We start from the raw sequence: 22,035 nt of genomic DNA on the forward strand, positions 1-22,035 counted from the left end.
ACCGGAGCTGGGGGATGGGATTAAGGTCTGGTGTGTGGGATGAAGCGAGGTGATTGCAGGAGGGGGGAGTTTCTGCAAGTTTCTGTCTCAGCCACACACTACTGTGCCTTGGAAATACATTGCTGCTCCTTCAGTGTCACCGGGTCAAAACCCTGGAACTCCGGATCATCATTGTGGGTGTCCCCACACATCAAGGATTGCAACAGGCCAAGGACAGGCCGCCACCACCACCTTCTGAAGGGAACCTCTGGAGGGGTAGTTATACACGGGCTCAGCCTCTGAAACTCACGTCCCTTCGAGGAATAACAATAAATATTGTTGCCCGGGGTTGCTGAGGGTGGAAGTGCAGATGGGGGTTGTGATTGGCAGAGAAAGAGGATGGGGAACGTGAGCTGTACATTAACACTGAACATCATTCTGTCAATTAGTCACAGACTCCACACTCGGTGATCCGTGTGTAAACCACACCGTCCTGGATCAGCCCTGGAGGAGCACGAATTGTTCCAACACTGAGTGTACCGGTGGACAATGGATGAATGATGGAAATCTTGCATTGGGATGGTACAGATTTAACAGGTAAAGTGAGGAGATAATCACTGAGAAACTGGACACAGAAGGGGAATGTAAACAGGGGAACAAGGGGTGTGTGAATGGGAAATGCAGGGAGACCGGGATCATCAGTGACTACACTGAGATGGGGAGTAAATACAGGGAGAGGGGAGATCCCACATTCTCAGGGTAGAGACAAGGGGGAGGTACAACAGAGAGGGAATTCCCAGGATTGAGGGGTTATTGACCAGAGACAGGGTACAGATAGGGTGAGTGTAATTTCCCATGTCTCTCTGATTGAATAAACTCCCTCACATCAGGGACTGACTCTCTGATTGTTGTTTCAGTTCTGGAGGATGGAAGATTCCCGAGACGGTCGTTCCACAGGATCACTGCTCCGGGGACTACTCAGGCTGGTTAAATGGTAGGGTCAGAGTTTACATCAGTGGGGCTCGGTTATTTTTGGTGATGGTCAAACTGATGACCCGGATTTCTTCAGATAGGTTTCAGTGAGATCCCCCAGACGTTTGACAAGGTCCCTCATGGGGGGCTCATTCAGAAGATGAAGGTGCTGCTGCGGGGAGGGTGGGGTGGAGAGGGAGAGGGCAGCAGCTCAGTGCTGACTGAGGCCGGACCGGACCGTGGGTTGTGAACCACTGATTTACAGTGGGTCCTGATTCACATTCCCCGCTGTACTGTGGGACCGGGTACATTTTACAGTGTTTATAAATCTCATTCCAGGTCCCCATCCCAACGTGGGAGAGGGGGAGGTGAGCAGGACCGTCTGCTTTGCTTCTAGTGGATCCACCTGTCACTGGAGACTTTGGATCAATATGAAGAACTGCTCCGGTTACTTTGTGTATCGGCTGTGGCCGACAGCCTGGAGTAACGCTGTGTTCTGTACAGGTAGGTCACCGTTCCCCAGTGACACAGCAGTGTGGTAGTTGTGGGAAAATTCTGGAGTGAGGGAGGGTGAGGCTGACAGGAAATGGAGGGAGCAGGGGTGAGAGTGAGGGGAGGGTGGAGTGAGGCTGATAGGAAATGGAGGGAGTGAGGGGAGGGTGGAGTGAGGCTGACAGGAAATGGAGGGAGCAGAGGTGAGAGTGAGTGGAGGGTGGAGTGAGGCTGACAGGAAATGAAGGGAGTGAGGGGAGGGTGGAGTGAGGCTGACAGGAAATGGAGGGAGCAGTGGTGAGAGTGAGGGGAGGGTGGAGTGAGGCTGACAGGAAATGGAGGGAGGGATGGGAGACAGGTGTGGGGAAGAAAGAGAGGGGCAGAGGGGACGGGGAGGGGTAAGAGGGAGAGGCCTGATTTTATCTGCTCCGATCGCCGATACATAAATCTCAAAACGTTGTTTAAATTTTCTCCGGTTCCACAACAAATGAAGTGTCGGTGGCGACTGCAGCCCCTCCATTTGTAAAACTGTTCGCAAACACCAAAACAACACAAACTCAGTTTTTTCCGATTATCTTCGATTCTGCCGGAGAAAACGTATGATATTTCCAGACCAACTTCTGACACTATGTCATGGTCTTTATATTCATACGTCCCGGGGGTTTCTAATAACGAAACATATTCTGGAAAAATAGAATTTTATTGACAACAGCAGCAAAACCACACAAGTCTCACAGGGCCAGGCTTCTCGATGTTTCTCGATCTTTCTCAGATTTCTGCGCATGCTCAGAACTCTCTCCAATCACGGTCTTACACGTCATATCTCCACCCCAGGGAGCGCCCGAGGTGTGGGGTAGAAAGGGAGGGGAGGGAGAGAGGGGGAGAGGTAGGGAGAGGGAAAGAGGGAGATGGGCAGAGGGGAGGGGGACATGGGGAGAGGCCGAGGAGAGGGGGAGGGGCAGAGGGGAGAGGGAGAGGGAAAGGGAGATGCAGATGGGAAGGGGTGAAGGGGAGTGGGAGTGACATTGAGGACGAGGGTAGAGGGAGATGGTGAGAGGGAGGGGCAGAGGGGAAGAGAGGGAGGGAGGCTGAGGGGAGGGGGAGACGGGCAGAGGCTGAGGTGATGGGCAGAAGACGGGGGGAGATGGGGAGTGGTCGAGGCCGAGGGAGAGGGAGATGGTGAGGGTCTAAGGGGAGGGGGAGATGGTGAGGGTCTGAGGGGAGGGGGAGATGGGGAGATGGGGAGAGATTAGTGAAAGGGGCACTCCAACTGGGGGAAGGAAGGAGTGACTGACCGGAGAGTGATTCAGACAGAGAGAGGGACACGTGACAAGATGGATTTGGCCGACAAGGGTTGGAGGTATTAAACAGGAAATTAGTGGGGATCAGAGACAAGTGAGCCGAGTCTGGGTTTGACCATCACCCCAGCAGGGTCTGCGAGCTCCGGTACAGATTCCCAGTCGGACACAACTCAGGAAATCCGGATATCAGTGACTGGAGAGCCTGATTCGGGTTTGACCAACCCCCCAGCAGTGTCTGTGAGCTCGGGTAACAATAGACAATAGGTGCAGAAGTAGACCATTCGGCCCTTCAAGCCTGCACCGCCATTTTGAGATCATGGCTGATCACTGCCTTTCAATACCCGGTTCCTGCCTTGTCCCCATATCCCTTGATTCCCCTATCCATAAATACCTATCTAGCTCCTTCTTGAAAGCATCCAGAGAATTGGACTCCACTGCCTTCCAAGGCAGTGCATTAAAGACCCCCACAACTCTCTGAGAGAAGATGTTTTTCATTAACTCTGTCCTAAATGACCTACCCCTTATTCTCATACCATGCCCTCTGGTGCTGGACTCCCCCAGCATCTAGAACATATTTCCTGCCTCTATCTTGTCCAATCCCTTAATAATCTTATATGTTGCAATCAGATCCCCTCTCAATCTCTTTAATTCCAGCGTGTACAAGCCCAGTCTCTCTAACCTCTCTGCGTAAGACAGTCCAGACATCCCAGGAATTAACCTCTGCGAGCTCCGGTACAGATTCCCAGTCGGACACAACTCAGGAAATCCGGATATCAGTGACTGGAGAGCCTGATTCGGGTTTGACCAACCCCCCAGCAGGGTCTGCGAGCTCGGGTCACTGTGGTGGGATCATTGAAGGGAACGATCTTTCACTCCTTCAGCCCCAAATATTCACCTGGGCCTTGACTGAGAGTAGTGACCAGTCACAGACGTTCACCAGGGAGAGTTGCTGAACAGGGACTGGACGATTTTGGCATCTCTTCAGATCATGGACCTCGTTTCCAATTGTTGTCCCAGTGGCTACCCATTCCAATTCAACTCCCCATTCCCATTCCCACATGTCTGTCCAAGGACTCCTGCACTCACCTGATGAGGCCAGAATCAGGATGGGAGGGGTAACACCTCACATTCCTTCTGGGGAGCCTCCATCCTGACGACATAAACATTGATTTCCGTAATTCCTGGTAATTTCCACCCCTAACACTTCTCTCGATTTCCATCCCCACTCCGACTCCCATCTTGGTCCTTCTGTTCTCCTCCCCTGTCCATCATCTCCCTCTGTTCCCCCTCCTCCAATCCTCCACCCTTGTCTCTCAAATCCTTCTCCTCACATTCCCCTCTCTCAGCATTCACTCTGTCTGCATCACTCTCTTTTCACTCTCCATCCCTCCCTCCAGTTGAAGTGTCACTCTCACTGATCTCTCTGCCCAACTCTCCTCACATAATCATCACTCTCTCTTCACTCGCCTCATTCCTCCCACTCCAGCATCCCGCCTCCCTCTCCATCCCTCTCTCCTGTGTGTTTTCACCCATTTCCTTCTGTCCACGTACTGAATTACTCAAATCCCACTCCAGTCGTTTCTATGTCTCATCAGTCACCGTGTAACTCCTCACAGTCATTCCTCCCTTCCTCTCTGTGACCATCCTCCCCTCCCACCTCCATCACTCCTCCCCTTTCTCTGTGTCCACCCATCTCTGCCCTATCGTGTTTGAGCGGTGGACTGACAGGCTGGATTGTGTGTGTCTGTACACTGCCGGGAGACAGTACCATCGACTGTTGGACATTGTCTCTCAGGGACTTGGACTGTGTATGATTTCCTTTTCAAGTGAAGATGCTTCTTGCTTGATATTTTGAACTCTGTTACTCAATGTTTTTGAATGTTTGCTTGCTATTTTAAATGTTTTGTACCTTGTCCCCAGAGGAATGCGGTCTCGTTCGGCTGTATCCATGTATGGTTTGAATGATAATTAAGCTTAATTTGATTTGATTTCTAGACCTATTGTGATAGGCAAATCAAAGTGGGTCCAGGTCCTCACTCTGGCACGAGTTGATTCTGGTCATGAGTAATTCAGTAGGTGGGCAGCAGAAAATTGGTGAGAGGGATGGAGAGAGAGGTGTAATGCGGGAGATGTGAGGAGAGGGATTTGAGAGACAAGGGTAGAGATACTAAAGAGCAAAGGAGAGGGGAGTGTGTGTATTTCAGAGGACAGATTTGACCTGGACTTGAGCCTCCTGTTCCTGCCATTGAGTTCCTTGCTGATTGAATGTAAAACTTGTTTACTACTTTACCCTTCCATTGTATCTTTACTTATTGCAGAACCTCTGTCGGACACAACTGAGGAACGCCAGGGATCGGTGACCGGAGAGCCTGGTCCAGGGTTGACCACCAGCCCAGCAGGGTCTGTGAGCTCAGGTACAGATTCCCAGTCAGACACAACTTGGGAAGCCCAGGAAACAACGACAGGAGAGCCTGGTCTGGGTTTGACCACCAGCCCAGCAGGGTCTCTGAGCTCAGTTATTCATGATGGGGTTTGTGAGGGTCAATAAATAGAATGATCTTTCCCTCCTTTAGTCCTCGATATTCATCTGGACTTTGTCTGAGAGACGTGTCCACTCACAGAAATTTTGGGAGGGAGAGGTGGTGAATGGTGACTAGATGGTTTTGGTTTCTTTTCAAATCAGAGACCTCTTTGTTAAATTCTTGTTCTGGTGGCTACCCAATTTAATTCTCCTTACCATTCCCTTCTGATATGACTGTCCACGGCCTCCTCTGACTTGATGAGACCACCCCCAGGTTTGAAGAGCAGCACCTCATAGTCTGTCAGGGTCACCACCAACCTGATGGCATGAATATCGATTTCTCTTACATCCTGTAAATTCTCTCCCTCCCACTTCCCTCTTTTTCCATTCCCATTCTGGCTCTACTCTCAGCCCTTCCCCTCTCCTCATCTGCTCATCTCCTCCCTCTGGTCCCTCTCCTCCATCTATTTAATCCATTGTCCACTGTCCTGTTTCGTTGGATTTCACCTGCTTCATCTCTTTACCTTTTCCACATATCACCTCCCAGCTTCTCGTATCATCCTGATCACACACCCAGACATCTTCTCACTGCCTGGCTTCACCTATCACCTGCCAGCTTGTACACTCTCCACCTTCTTATTCGGGCTTCTGCCCCCTTCCTTTCCAGTCCTCAAGAAGTAATTTGGCCCAAAACTTTGACTGTTTATTATCCTCCAGAGATGCTGATGGACCTTCAGCATTTTCTGTGAATTGTTTTGGATTCCCAGCATCTGGAGACACTCTCGTCTGTACAACTGCTTGTCCCTGTTGTGATGTTTAAGGTCTGTCAATCTCCTATGTCTGTGTTACTTTGTTCCAGACCTGGAGACTTCAACACTGGAACAGTCTACAGGATTGTCTACTGGAGAGCACACCCAGGGACTGTCCTCTGTCCCAGCGGGAGACACATCCTCAGGTACCAAGTCTCATGTCTGTCTGTGTTCATTCAGTCTCTGTCACTCTGTGAGGTTGAACCTCCCATGGACCAGTTCACCTACTGGATGTGCAGTGCATTGTGGGTAGGGGTGTGAATGGTGGAGTCAGTGGTTCCTCTCTCCTGTCTGTTGGGTTGTGTTTGGTGAGTCGTGAGGGATGAGGCTCTGTTGGGGGTTGGAGAGAGTAGGCTGGGAGGAATGAGTGAAGAGGTGTGAAGTGACTGAGTGGTACTGGAGGGAGGGGAGGAGTGATGGAGAGAGAGGTGGGATGGTGGAGTGGGAGGAATGAGGTGAGTGAAGAGAGAGTGATGACTGTGTGAGGAGAGTTGGGCAGAGAGATCAGTGAGAGTGATACTCCAACTGGAGGGAGGGAAGGAGAGACTGAAAAGTGAATGATGCAGACAGAGTGAATGCCGAGTGGTAGATGTGAGGAGAGGGATTTGAGAGTGAAGGTTAGAGGTATTACAGAGCAAAGGATAGGGGAGTGTGTTTATTTCAGTGGACAGATTTGGATGCCGGTGATGGGTGGGGGAATAAATTTTGCTTACTGTAAGAGACATTGATATTCATACGAATAGGTAGGAGGCTACCTGTATAAGGTGTTGCTCCTCCACATTGAGGGTGGCCTCATCTTGACCCAAGATGCACCTCCACACCTCTGCAACATCTGTTCACAGGTTGTGGCTTTCCATTCCAAGACATCAGAGATGTCCTCATTTAAAGAACAGAGTTTCCCCTCCCTCACCCACAACTCCTCCATTTCACATGCATCTGCACTCACTCTACCTTCCCACAGTCATAATAGTGATTGAGTCCTTCTTGTCCTCACCTACCACCATCAGCCTCCCTCTCCAACAAATTATGCTCAGCAACTTCAGCCATATCCAGAGATCAGACCACGAAACATATCTTTACCTTCCCCCCCCCACCACCCCTCTGCTTTTCACAGTGGTCGCTTCTTCAACAATTGCCTTCTCCATTCATCCCTCCCCACTAATCTCCCTCCCAGCACTTACCCCTGCAAGTGGCCTAAGTGCTACCCCTGCCCCGACACCTCCTCCCTTTCCTCCATTCAGGGCCCCAAACAGGTGAGGCAACACATCAACCGTGATTCTGCTGTCTGTTGTGTCCAGTGTTCCCGGTGTGGCCTCCTCTACAATGGTGAGAACTGTCGTAAGCTGGGGGAACAGCTTCTCGAGCACCTCCGCACTATCCATCATAAGCGGGATTTCCTGATGGCCAAACATTTTACTGACTATTCCCATTCCCGTTTCGACATGTTGATCCATGGTCTCCTCTTGTGCCAAGATGAGGCCACCCTCAAGGTCAAGAAGCACCACATTATATTCCTTCTGTACCCTCTAACCTGCTGTTATGAATATCGATTTCTCCTTCTGCTGAACAAAATTCCCCCCTCCTCCTCCTACTTCCGCTATTCTCCACTCTGACCTTTTATTTCTTCTCATCCAACTGTCACTTACCTCTGGTTCACATCCTCCTCTCCTTTCTCCTGTTGTCCACTCTGGTTTCCTATCAGATTCTTTGTTCTTCAGCCCTTGACCTTTTCCACCCACCTGGCTTCACCTGTCACCTTCCAGCCAACCTCTCTTCCACCCCCACCCACCACCTTTTAATTCAGGCATCTTCCCCCTTCCCGCTCAGTCCTAAAGAAATGTCTTGGTCTGAATCATTGAGATTTTACTCTTTTCCACAGATGTTGCCTGACCTGCTAAATTCCTCCAGCATTTTGTGTGTGTTGCTTTGGATGTCTGGCATCTGCCGATTTTCTCGTGTTTGTTACAGTAATAAACAAGTGCATCGATAATAAATTTAATCTGAACTTTAATCTTTGATGCATCTCCTTTTGAAAATGTCCTCGATGATGGGGAAGATAGAACCCATGATGGAGCTGGCTGAGTTTACAACCCTCAGCAGCTTTTTCCAATCCTGTGCAGTGGCCCCTCCACACCAGACAGTGATACAACCCGTCAGAATCCTCTCCACGGTACATCTGTAGAAATTTGCTGGAGTCTTTGGTAACAAGGCAAATCTCCTCAATCTCCCAATGTGCTTCTGGTGTGCCTTCTTCATGATTGTGTCACTGTGTGTTACCCAGAATAAATCTTCAGTAACGTTGATGGAATCCCTCCACCCACCACCTCCCTACCCATTCCAGATTATGTACATTCACTGACCAATTTACATTTATGAAATGTTACTTTGTATCTGTCATAATGAAGCATCCTTTGTTCCCTCACGAAAAATTAACCTGTGAGATGTTTCTGTTAGAATTGTAATGGTTGGAACACCAATATACAATTATTCAGAAGATATGGTGTAGGAACATGTAAATCAGTCCAGCAGCCCCATGACAGTGATTGATGGTGTCTGGGGAGTGTTGTACAATAGATGGTGAAGATGGTGTCTGGGGAGTGTTGTACAATAGATGGTCAAGATGGTGTCTGGGGAGTGTTGTACAATCGATGGTCAAGATGCTGTCTGGGGAGTGTTGTACAATCGATGGTCAAGATGGTGTCTGGGGAGTGTTGTACAATCGATGGTCAAGATGGTGTCTGGAGAGTGTAGTACAATCGATGGTCAGGATGGTGTCTGGGGTGTGTTGTACAATCGATAGTCAAGATGGTGTCTGGAGAGTGTTGTAGAATAGATGGTCAAGATGGTGTCTGGGGAGTGTTGTACAATCGATGGTCAAGATGGTGTCTGGGGAATGTGGTACAATAGATGGTCAAGATGGTGTCTGGGGAGTGTTGTACAATCGATGGTCAAGATGGTGTCGGGGAGTGTTGTAGAACAGATGTTCAAGATGGTGTTTGGGGAGTGTTGTACAATTGATGGTCAACATGGTGTCCGGGGAGTGTTGTACAATAGATGGTCAAGATGGTGTCTGGGGAGTGTTGTACAATCCATGGTCAAGATGGTGTCTGGGGAATGTTGTACAATCGATGGTCAAGATGGTGTCTGGGGAATGTTGTACAATAGATGGTCAAGATGGTGTCTGGAGACTGTAGTACAATCGATGGTCAAGATGGTGTCTGGGGAATGTTGTACAATAGATGGTCAAGATGGTGTCTGGAGAGTGTAGTACAATCGATGGTCAGGATGGTGTCTGGGGTGTGTTGTACAATCGATAGTCAAGATGGTGTCTGGAGAGTGTTGTAGAATAGATGGTCAAGATGGTGTCTGGGGAGTGTTGTACAATCAATAGTCAAGATGGTGTCTGGGGAGTGGTGTACAATAGATGGTCAAGATGGTGTCTGGGGTGTGTTGTACAATTGATGGTCAACATGGTGTCCGGGGAGTGTTGTACAATAGATGGTCAAGATGTTGTCTGGGGAGTGTTGTACAATCGATGGTCAAGATGGTGTCTGGGGAATGTTGTACAATCGATGGTCAAGATGGTGTCTGAGGAGTGTTGATTTCTCCATCAACATCATGCCTCAGGTTTAGTTGTTTTTATAAGTTTGTAGGGATGGTATTGGGGACAGAGTGGGAAGTTAGTCATCAGGTTAGAGTTTAGGAAGAGGGATGTGGAGGAGACCAGGGCTTTTGAGGATGTCCTTGATGGTGGGGAGACCAGTGACCATGATGGAGCTGGTTGAGTTTACAACCCTCAGTAGCTTTTTTCAATCTTGTGCTTTGGTATCTCCATATCAGATGGTGATGAAACCAGTTACAATGATCTCCACAGTACACCTATAGAAATCTGCTGTGTCTTTAGTTATAATTTATTATTATAAACTGATTATTATTGGATCATTAAAACACATTATTAGAATATTAGAATTACTATGGCAAGAAGTACAGACAGACATTGTTTACCCTTCTTGCTGCCTCAGTAAAGCACCCAGCGTAATCAAATACCCCACCCCGGACATTCTCTCATCTCCCCTCCCATCGGGCAGTAGATACAGAAGTCTGAAAGCACGTACCACCAGGCTCAAGGACAGCTTCTACCCCCACTGTCATCAGACTCTTGAACAGACATCTTGTACGATAAGAGGATCTGTCCAGGGACCAGTATGTAAGTGTCATTACAAAGAAGGCATGGCAGCTCCTCGACTTTCTGAGAAGTTTGAACAGATTCAGTCTGTCACCTAAAGCTTTGACCAACTTCTATAGATGTGTGGTGGAGAGTATTTCTGACTGGTTGCATGACAGCCTGGTATGGAAACACCAATGCCCAAGATCAGAACAGTAGTGGATGCAGCCCAGTCCATCACAGGAAAAGCCCTCCCCACCATTAAACACATCTACAAGCAGCATCCATCATCAAGGACCCCACCATCCAGTCCATGCTGTCTTCTCACTGCTGCCATCGGGAAGGAGGTACAGGAGCCTTAGCTCCCACACTACCCCTCAAACCATCAGGCTCCTGAACCAGTGTGGATAATGTCAATATTTATCTCAGTAAATACCCCTAATATATCTGAATCTTCCACCACCCTTGGCAGGATGTCCATGCACCCACCACACTGTGTGTAAAAAAAAAAAAAAAGAAGAAAAAAAACTTAGCTTTGAAAATTATAACACTTGGTATTAGCCACATCCGTCCTGGGGGAGAAATAGCTGGCTGTCCATTCGATCCATTCCTCTTCCCATCCTTCACACCTTTATCAAGTCCCCTCTCATCCTCCTTCACTCCAGTGATAAAAGCCTGAGCACACTCTCGAAAGCTTCCACATCCTTCCCATAATGAGGTGAGCAGAACCACCCAACCCAGTCTGCCCTGACACACATGGGGAGCAGGGAAACATTGTAAAGGCCACGGTGGGGAGGAAGGGAATGGGGAAGAGTGAAGGCAAGTGGAGGGGTAGGAGTGGAAGGACTGGGGTGGAGGGAAGACCAAGGGGACAGGAAGAAGGGTGGGGAGGAGATATCACGGGAAAGGAAAGTGGAGGGAGACTGGAGGTGGGGAATAGGATTAAGGTCCTGTGTGTGGGATGAAGCGAGGTGATTAGAGGTGTGGGGGGGAAGTCATTCCCTTCTTACCCCTCCCTTCTTTTCAATGTCCCCTCCTCTCTTCCCTTTATGATCTTCACATGCTCATTGTGTGTGAGAGGGTGACAGGTCACCTCATTGTAGGGAGGATGTGGAAGCTTCAGAGAGACTGCAGAATAGATTTCCCAGGACAATATCTGGATTGGAGAGCAGGTCTTGTGAAGAGAGGTCGAGTGAGTGCGGGCTTTTTCTGTCGAGTTAAGGAGGATGAGGGGTGATTGATGGAGGTGGACAAGATGGTAAGAGGCAGAGATCAAGTGGACAGCCAGACTTTTCCCCAGGGAAGAAGTGGCTAATACCAGGGGGTGTAATTTTAAAATGACTGGAGGAAAGTATAGGGTGGATGTCAGAAATTGTTCTTTACACAGAGAGTGGTGGGTGTGTGAAACACCCTGCAAGGGGAGGTGGTACCGACAGAACCCCGAATGTATCTGTCTATACCACCACCCTTTGCAGCCTGTTCCACACACCCACCACTCTCCACGTAAAGAACTTTACCTCTGACATCCACGTACCTATGTGTGTGTTACACACCCCGAATGTATCTGTCTATACCACCGCCCTTTGCAGGGTGTTCCACACACCCACCACTCTCCACGTAAAGAACTTTACCTCTGACATCCACCCCCTACTTTCCTCCAGTCACTTTAAAATTACACCCCCTGCTATTAGTCACTTCTTTCCTGGGAAAAAGTTTGGCTGTCTGCTCAATCTATGCCTCTTACCATCTTGTACACCTCCATCACGTCACCTCTCATCCTCCTTCACTCCAAAGGGGAAAGTCCTCACTCACTCAACCTCTCCTGACAAGACCTGCTCTCTAATCCAGACATAGTCCTGGTAAATCTATTCTGCATTCTCTCTAAAGCTTCCACATCCTCCCTACAATGAGGTGACTTGAGTCCCTGTATCCCCCCCCCCCCTGCTGAACATCGCAAGGGAGAGGGGGAACATTGAGGAGAATGGAGGGGTGAGAGGGGAATGACTGGGGTGGAGGGAAGTGGGAAAGTGGAGAGCAGGGAGGGTGATGGGCAGAGAAAGGGGAGTGAGGAGGAGGGATGAAAACGAGGACAATAGAGAGAGATTGTAGGTGGGGATTGGAGAGAGGTCTGGGATACAAGATGGAGACTGGAGGGAGGAGAGGTGCTCAGAGGGAGCTGTAGACAGTTGTGGGGATGGTGGGGGGAGAAACAATCGATGCAGGATGGTCCACAGCTCAGGAATTGGTGGTGGGATCATCTAAGGGAACGCTGATCCCCATGGTCAGTCCCAGAATTTCATCCCGACCCGTAGCAATGAAGGAGGAGACAGTCGTTCATACATTCCAGAGGTCTGATCAGCGCAGGGAGCAGAGCACTGCAAATGAAATAAAAGTCCAGAAGGGGCAAACGGGGCGGCCATTGTTGGGAGTAGGTCAGCGATGAGGGTAGGAGTTGTCAGGCTTTGATAAGAAGAGGCTGAGGCCAAAGAAACAGGTTAAACGATCTGGTCTTTGTTACTCATCGTACAGTGCAGGCAGGGTGGCAGATATGATAGTGGAATAGAAAGATAGAAATATAGAAATCCTGCAGCACAATACGGGCCCTTTGCCGACAAAGCAGTGCCTAACATGTCCTTACCTTAGAACTACCTAGGATTACCCATAGCCTCTATTTTTCTATGCTCCATGTACCTATCCAGGAGTCTCTTAAAATACCCTATCGTATCCGCCTCCACCACCGTTGCCGGCAGCCCATTCCACGCACTCACCACTCTCTGTGTAAAAAAACTTACCCATGACATCTCCTTTGTACCTACTTCCAAGTACCTTAAAACTATGCCCTCTCATGCTAGTCATTTCAGCCCTGGGAAAAACCCGCTGACTATCCTCATGATCAATGCCTCTCTTCATCTTATACACCTTTATCAGGTCACTACTCATCCTCCGTCACTCCAAGGAGAAAAGGCCGAGTTCACTCAACCTATTCTCATAAGGCCTGCTCCCCAATCCAGGCAACATCCTTGTAAATCTCCTCTGCACCCTTTCTATGGTTTCCACATCCTTCCTGTAGTGAGGTGACCAGAACTGAGCACAGTACTCTAAATGGGGTCTGAACAGGGTCCTATATAGCTGCAACATTACCTCTCGGCTTGTAAATTCAATTTCACGATTGATGAAGCCAATACCCCATACGCCTTCTTAACCACAGAGTCAACCTGCGCAGCTGATTTGAACATCCTGCAGACTCAGACGCCAAGATCCCTCTAATCCTCCACACTGCCAAGAGTCTTACCATTAATAACATATTCTGCCATAATATTTCACCTACCGAAATGAACAACTTCACAATTATCTGGGTTGAACTCCATCTGCCACTTCTCAGCCCAGTTTGGCATCATGTCCTGCTGTAACCTCTGACAGTCCTCCACCCTATCCACAACACCTCCACCCTTTGTGGCATCAGCAAATTTACTAACCCATCCCTCCACTTCCCCATCCAGGACGTTTATAAAAATCACAAAGTGTAAGGATCCCAGAACAGATCCCTGAGGCACACCACTGGTCACCGCCCTCAATGCAGAATATGACCCTTCTACAACCACTCTTTGCTTTCTTTTAGCAAAGTAGTTCTGGATCCACAAAGCAATGTCCACTTGGATCCCATGCCTCCTTACGCTCTCAGTAAGCCTTTTTTTTAATTGTTTTTTTTATGCATTTTCTACAACACTACAGATAAGAAAAAACTCCAAACCAAAATGAAGAAATTTAATAGTGCAAACATAAACATACAATAATAATAAAATATAAAAAAGATAATTGGAAAAAGCACCCAAATTGAAGTCATGTAAATTTAGTATCCTCCCCAAGCCCCGCAACAAAAAAAAACTCCAGACCAACCACAACACAATATAGAGAATATAAATCAGGACATTCAAACCCCCAAAACTGTAAATACACTTGGAAACAGAAGATAATAATGCCTACTACCAAAAAAAAAAGAGCTGAAAGCAAGGAACCGAAAAAAAAACCTTAGTTAAGAGGAAGGTTATGAAAGTACTCAATAAAAGGTCCCCAGACCTTATGGAACTTTATATCCGAATTAAGAACTGAATAATGAATTTTTTCAAGGTCTTAGCAGTACATAATATTATTAAGCCATTGAGCATGCGTGGGTGGGGCAACATCTCTCCATCTAAGGAGGATTAAACGCCTAGCCAGGAGAGAAGCAAAAGATAATATTCAACACTTAGTCGAACTCAAACGTATATTTGTCTCACCCAAAAAACTGAACAGAGCAATTAAAGGGTTAGTTTCTAAATGGTGATTCAGAATATAGGATAAAGTTATGAAGACATCTTTCCAAAATTTCTCTAAGCTAGGACAGGACCAGTAGATATGAATAAGAGAGGCCTCGCCCCTTTTGCATTTATCACAAAGAGGACTAATATTAGGGTAAAATCAAGATAATTTAGATTTGGACATATGGACTCTATGAACAATCTTAAACTGTAAAAGGCAGTGGTGAGCACAGAGAGAGGTTGAATTAACCGATTTGAGAATCGAGTCCCAAATCTCATCACAGGGGCACGCCATAAGAATGCTAATTTATCACGAATAAATCATATTAAACCTTTACCCAGTGGATTAATAGAAAGAAATAAATCCATAACATTTTTCTCAGGCATTTCAGGGAAGTTAGGAATTAAAGGATTAATAAAGTGTCTAATTTGGAGATATCTAAAATAATGGGCATTAGGCAGATTGAACTTAGCAGAGAGCTGTTGAAAAGATGCGAAGCGATTATCGATAAAAAGATCTTCAAAATGTCTAATGCCCTTCCTATACCAATCATGGAATGTTGAATCATACATAGTAGGTAAAAAAGGTGATTATGTAAGATAGGACTAGAAAAGGAAAAACCATAAAAACCATAAAATTTCCTAAACTGAGCTCATATTCGAAAAGTGTGTCTAACAAGACGATTAACAATTAGTCTGGACAAACTACTAGGGAGTATACAGCCAAGAAGTGCAGAAATAGATAAATCTATTGGCATTGGAGTTGAGTTCCGTAAGCCTTGCATGGAGTACCTTATCAAATGCCTTGCTAAAATCCATATACTCTACGTCTCCAGCTCAACCTTCATCAATGTGTTTAGTCACATCCTCATAAAGTTCAATCGGCTCGTAAGGCACCACCTGCCTTTGACAAAGCCATGCTGACTATTCATAATCATATAATGCCTCTCCAAATGTTCATAAATTCTGCCTCAGGATCTTCTCTATCAACTAACCAACCACTGAAGTAAGACTCACTGTTCTATAATATCCGGGGCTATTGCTACTCCCTTTCTTGAATAAGGGAGCAACATCCACAACCTTCCCATCTTCTGGAACCTCTCCTGTCCTCATTGATGATGCAAAGATCATTGACAGAGGCTCAGCAATCTCCTCCCTTGTTTCCACAGTAGCCTCGGGTACATCCTGTCTGGTCCCAGTGACTTAACAATGCTTTCCAAATCCTTCAGCACATCCTCGTCCTTAATATCTACATGCTCAAGCTTTTAGGTCCACTGCAAATCATCCCTACAGTCACCAAGATCCTCTTCCATAGTGAATACTGCAGCTAAGAATTCATTAAGTACCCGGCCATCTCCTCCGGTTCCATATACACTTTCCCACTGTCACACTTGATTTGTCATATTCTCTCATGTCTTCACATACTTGTAGAATGCCTTGGGGTTTTCCTTATTCCTATTGGCCAAGAGCTTCTCATGGCCCCTTCTGGCTCTCCTAATTTCATGCTTAAACTCCTCCCTGCTAGCCTTATGGTCTTCTAGATCTCTATCATTACCTAGGTTTTTGAACGTTTCATAAGCTCTTCTTTTTGACTAGATTTACATCAGCCTTTGTACACCACGGTTCCTGTACCCTACCATCCATTCCCTGTCTCATTGGAACGTACCTCTGCAGAATTCCACACAAATATCCCCTGAATGTTTGCCACATTTCTGCTGTTTATTTCCCTGAGAACATCTGTTCCCAATTTATGCTTCCAAGTCCTTCCGGATAGCCTCATATTTCCCTGTACTCCAATTAAACACTTCCCTAACTTGTTTGTTCCTATCCCTCTCCAGTGCTATGGTAAAGGAGATAGAATTGTGATAACTATCTCCAAAATGCTTCCCCAATGAGAGACCTGACACCTGATCAGGTTCATTTCCCAATACCAGATGAAGTACTCTTGTCGGCTTATCTACATATTGTGTCAAGAAACCTGCCTGAAAACAGATAACAAACTCTATCCCATCTAAACCACTCACTCTAGGGAGATGCCAATCAATATTTGGGAAATTGAAATCTCCCACCACAACAACCTGTCACTGTATCTGCTCCTCGATGTCCCTCTTACTATTGGATGGTCTATAAAAAGCACCCAGTAGAGCTATTGACTCCTTCCTGTCCCTAACTTTCTCCCACAGAGAATCCATAGACAATCCCTCCATGACTTCCTCCCTTTCTGCAGCCGTGACACTATCTCTGATCAGCAGTGCCACGGTCCCACCTCTTTTTCTTCCCTCCCTGTCCTTTCAGAAACATCTAAAGCCTGGCACTTGAAGTAGCCATTCCTACCCCTGCACCATCCAAGTCACTGTAATGGCCACAACATCATAGTTCCAAGTACTGATCCACGCTCTCAGCTCATCCACATTATTCATAATACTCCTCGCATTAAAATAGACACATCTCAAACCATCGGTCTGAGCACGTCCCTTCTCTATCACCTGCCTATCCTCCCTTTCGCACTGTATCCAAGCTTTCTCTATTTGTGACCCAACCTCCCTTTCCTCCGTCACTTCAGTTTTGTTCCCACACCCCGGCAATTCTATTTTATCTCTCCCCCACAGAGCCTTTGCAAACCCACCTGCCAGGATATTTGTCCCCGTCAGATTCAAGTGCAACCCGTCCTTTTTATACAGGTCACACCCGCCCCAAAAGAGGTCCCAATGATCCAGAAATCTGAATCCTTGCCCCCTGCTCCAAACTCTCAGCCACGCATTTATCCTCCACCTCATTCTATTCCTACTCTCACTGTCGCGTGGCACTGGCAGTAATCTGGAGATTACTACCTTTGAGGTCCTGATTCTCAACTTCCTTCCTAACTCCCTGTGGTCTGTTTTCAGGACCTCCTCCCTTTTCCTGCCTATATTGTTGGTACCAATATGGACCACAACCTCTGGCTGTTCTCCTTCCCACTTAAAGATATTGTGGACACAATCAGAAACATCCCGGATCCTGGCACCTGGGAGGCAAACTACCATCCGCGTTTCTTTTCTGTGTGCTCAGAATCGCCTGTGTGACCCCCTAACTATAGAGTCCCCTATCACTGCCGCCATCCTCTTCCTTTCCCTACCCTTCTGAGCCACAGAGCCAGACTCTGCCCCAGAGGCGTGACCACTGTTGCCTCCTCCAGGTAGGCCGTCTCCTCCAGCAGTACTCAAACAGGAGTACTTATTCTTAAGGGGGACCACCACAGGGGTACTCTCTAGCATCTGCCTCTTGCCCTTCCCTCTCCTGCTGTTACCCACTTCTCTGTCTCCCGAGGCCCTGGAGTGACTACCTGCCTATAGCTCCTCTCTATGGTCCCCTGTAGGATGTGGGAATTCCTGGAACCGGATAGTCTCCCTGATGACTGCAGCCGATTCCAGCTCCTGAAAGACCCCATAAAGGAGCTGGAGCTGGAGATGGATGAACTCAGGAATATCCAGCAGGCAGAACAATTGATAGATACGACTTGTGAACAGGTGTTAGACCCAGAGTGCAGAATTCGGGGAGCAGATGGGTGAACACCGAGAGAGGGAAAGGGAGAAGGAAGTCAGTGTAGAGTGCCCCTGTGGCCATTCCCCTCAGCAACAGGTAGGATACTGCTGAGGGGGGTGACCTGTCTGGGCAAGGCAGCAGCAGCCAGATCAATAGCACTGTGATCATCTCTGAACTTCAGAAGGAGAGGGTGAAGTCAGGCAGAGCAATAGTCACAGTGGACTCGATAGTTCGGGGACAGACAGGAGATTCTGTGGCAGGAAAAGAGACGCCAGGATAGTTTGTTGCTTCCTGGGTGCTGGGGTCCAGGATGTCTCTGAGCGATTGCAGAATATTCTGGAAGGGGAGGGTGAGCAGCTGGAGGTCGTGGTACATGTTGGTACCAATGAGATAGGAGAGGGATAGAGGTCATGCGCAGTAAGTTTAGGGAGTTAGGAAGGAGACTGAAAAGCAGGACCTCCACGGTGGTAATCTCCGGATTACTCCTGTTGCCACGAGCTCGTGAAGGTCAGAACAGGAAGGTAGTGCAGATGGCTGAGGAGATGGTGTAGGAGGCAGGGTTTTGAGTTCTTGGATCTTTGGAATCTAGATAAGAGAAAATAAAAGTGTTAAGAAACTAGGTACTGTTGGAGCTCTAAAAAATTACAAGGGTGCCAGGAAGGAGCTCGGGATTGAGATTAGGAGTGCTAGAAGGGGCCAAGAGAAGGCCTTGGTGAGCAGGATTCAGGAGAACCCCAAGGCATTCTACAAGAATGTGAAGAGCAAGAGGATGAGCCGTGGGAGAATAGGACCAGTCAGGAGCGATAGTGGAAATGTGCATGGAGCCAGAGTAAGTAGCAGAGGTACTTAATGAATTCTTTACTTCAGCAGTCATTAGTGAAAAAGACCTTGGCAATTGTAGGGATGTCTTACAGTGGACTGAAATACTTGAGTATATAGGCATTAAGAAAGAGACTGTGCTGGAACATTTGAAAAATATTAATTTATATAAGTCGCTGGGACCAGATGAGATATACCCCAGGCTGCAGAGGGAAGTGAGGGAAGAGAGTGCTGAGACTCTGGCGATGATCTTAGCATCATCAATGAGGACAGGTGAAGTACCAGAGGTTTGGAAGGTTGCAAATGCTGTTCTGTTGTTCAAGAAAGGGAGTAGAGATAATCCAGGAAATTATTGACCAGTGAGTCTGACTTCCGTGATGGGCAAGTTGTTGGAGAAGATCCTGAGAGGCAGGATTTATGAGCCTGTGGAGAAACATAATCTGATTCGGGATAGTCAGCATGGCTTTGTCATGGGCAGGTCATGCCTTACGAAACTGATTGAATCATTTGAGGATGTAACGAAACACATTGATGAAGTTAGAGCAGTGGATGCAGTGTATATGGATTTCAGTAAGGCATTTGATAATGCTAGGCTCATTCAGAAAGTAATGAGACATGGGATGCAAGCAGATCTTGCTTTGTGGATCCAGAATCAGCTTGCCCACAGAAGGCAAATGGTGGTTGTAGATGGTTTGTATTCTGCATGGAGGATGGTGACCAGTGATGTTCCACAGGGATCTGTTCTGGGACTCCTCCTCTTTGTGATTTTTATAAATGACCTGGATGAGGAAGTGGGGGGGGGGGGTGGTTAGTAAGTTTGCTGATGACACAGAAGTTGGGGATGTTGTGGGTAGTCTGGAGCATTGTCAGAGGTTACAGCGTGACATTGATAGGATGCAGGGCTGCTCTGAGAAGTGACAGATGGAGTTCAACTATGATAAATGTGAGGTGCTTCACTTCAGTAGGTCAAATTTGAAGACAATATAATATTAATGGTAAGACTAGCGGCAGTGTAGAGCATCTGAGAGATCTTGGGGTCCATGTCCATAGGACACTCAAAGCTGCTGCACAATTTGACAGTGTTGTTACAGCTATACAAGACCCTGGTCAGACCCCACTTGGAGTCCAGTGTTCACTTCTGCTCACCTCACTACTGGAAGGAATGGGGATACTATAGAGAGAGTGCAGAGGAGATTTACAAGGATATTACCTAGATTGGGGAGCATGCCTTATGGAATAGGTTGAGTGAGCTTGGCCTTTTCTTCTTGAAGCAATGGAGGATGAGGTGTGACCTGGTCGAGGGGTATAGGATGATGAGAGGCATTTATCCTGTGAATAGCCTGAGGCTTTTCCAGTTCTGTAATGGCTAACACGAGGGGGCATAGTTTTAAGGTGCTTGGAAGTAGGTACAAGGGGGATGTCCGGGCTAAGTTTTTCACACAGAGAGTGGTGGGTGCGTGGAATGCACTGTCGGTGATGGTGGTAGAGGCAGATACAATAGGGTCTTTTAAGAGGCTCTTAGGTCGGTACTTTGAGTTAGAAACATAGAGGGCTATGTTGTAGGGAAATTCCAGACATTTTCTGGAGAATGTTTACATCAGCCTTTGTACACCATGGTTACTGCGGAGAAGGGCCTGTAATGTGCTGTCGATTTCTATGTTCGATGTTCTCTTTGCATTGTTGCCAACAGGAAGAAGGGACAGGAGCCTCAGGACACACACCACCAGGTTCAGAAACAGGTATTACCCCCTAGACATTAGGCTGGTGAACCAAAGGGGTAAGACTTCAGTCAACACTCATCCCATTCATAAACTGTTCCCACAACCTATGGACTCACTCTCAAGAACTCTTCATCTCATGTTCACGATATTTATTGCTTATTTATTATTATTTTTATTCTTTGTATTTTCACTGTGACGATCTTACAGTCTGCTGCATCACTTTTTATTCTGTGATTCTATGACTCGAGAATCGGCAGAAAACTCCCCCAGTGTTGAGAGAGAGAGAGATTGACCACAGAGATTTCCATCCATATATCTGTCACAGTGAAATCCTGATGTTCCTTCTCCCATTGTAGTTGAGAGGAGAGGATGGTCACAGAGAGGAGGAAGGAATGACTGTGAGGAGTTACACGGTAACTGATGAGACATAGAAACAACCAGAGTGGGATTTGAGTAATTCAGTACGTGGACAGAAGGAAATGGGTGAAAATACACAGGAGAGAGGGATGGAGAGAGAGGCGAGATGCTGGAATGGGAGGAATGTGGTGACTGAATAGAGAGTTATGACTGTGTGAGGAGAGTTGGGCAGAGAGATCAGTGAGAGTGACACTCCAACTGGAGGGAGGGAAGGAGAGACTGAAAAGGGATTGATCAAGACAGAGTGAATGCCGAGAGAGGGAGATGTGAGGAGAGGGATTTGAGAGACAAGGGTAGAGTATTAAAGACCAACGGAGAGGGGAGTGTGTGTATTTCAGAGGACAGATTTGACCTGGATTTGAGTCTCAGATTCCCTGTCATTGAGTTTCTTCCTGATCTAATGTAAACCTTGTTTACAACGTTACTATCCTTTGTATATCTTCTTATTACAGATTTCCATTCTGACACAACTTGGGAATCCCTGGGACCACCAACCGGAGAACCTGGTCTGGGTTTGAACACAACCACAGTAGGGTCTTCAAGCTCACATACAGATCTCCAGTCAGACACAACTCCAGAACCCCACGGATCAGTGACAGGTGAACCTGGTCCGGGTCTGACCACCATACCAGCTGTGTCTGTGAGCTCAGGTACAGATTCCCTGTCGGTCACAGCTGTGAATCCCATGGATCACTGATAGCAGATCCTTCACAATTCAGGAAACCCAGGGTCTGCGAGCTCGGGTAACTGTGGTGGGGATCATTGAAGGGAACGAACTTTCTCTCCTTCAGCCCCAAATATTCATTTGGGCTTTGACTGAGAGTAGTGACTGGTACAGACATTCACGAGGGAGAGTTGCTGTACAGGGACTGGATGGTTTTGGTATCGCTTCAGATCAGAGACCTCCTTTTCCAATTGTTGTCCCAGTGGCTACCCATTTCAATTCAACTTCCCTTTCCCGTTCTCACATGTCTGTCCAAGGCCTCTGCTACTGACATGATGAGGTCAAACTTTGATTG

General features: G+C 47.4%; 1 protein-coding gene across 1 annotated transcript in view; it reads left to right on the plus strand.

Moving 5' to 3' along the window:
- Positions 1–1,382: 1,382 nt before the first annotated feature.
- The window catches only part of LOC132386900 (probable GH family 25 lysozyme 3), a 32,044-nt gene continuing 11,391 nt past the window's right edge, over positions 1,383–22,035 (plus strand). The window contains exons 1-2 of the mRNA XM_059959260.1: positions 1,383–1,455; positions 5,063–5,158. Of these exons, the coding sequence (XP_059815243.1) occupies positions 1,383–1,455; positions 5,063–5,158 (169 nt within the window). The remainder of the gene's footprint in view (positions 1,456–5,062; positions 5,159–22,035) is intronic.

This window comes from Hypanus sabinus, unplaced genomic scaffold (assembly GCF_030144855.1).
Source record: "Hypanus sabinus isolate sHypSab1 unplaced genomic scaffold, sHypSab1.hap1 scaffold_137, whole genome shotgun sequence".
Lineage (NCBI taxonomy): Eukaryota > Metazoa > Chordata > Chondrichthyes > Myliobatiformes > Dasyatidae > Hypanus > Hypanus sabinus.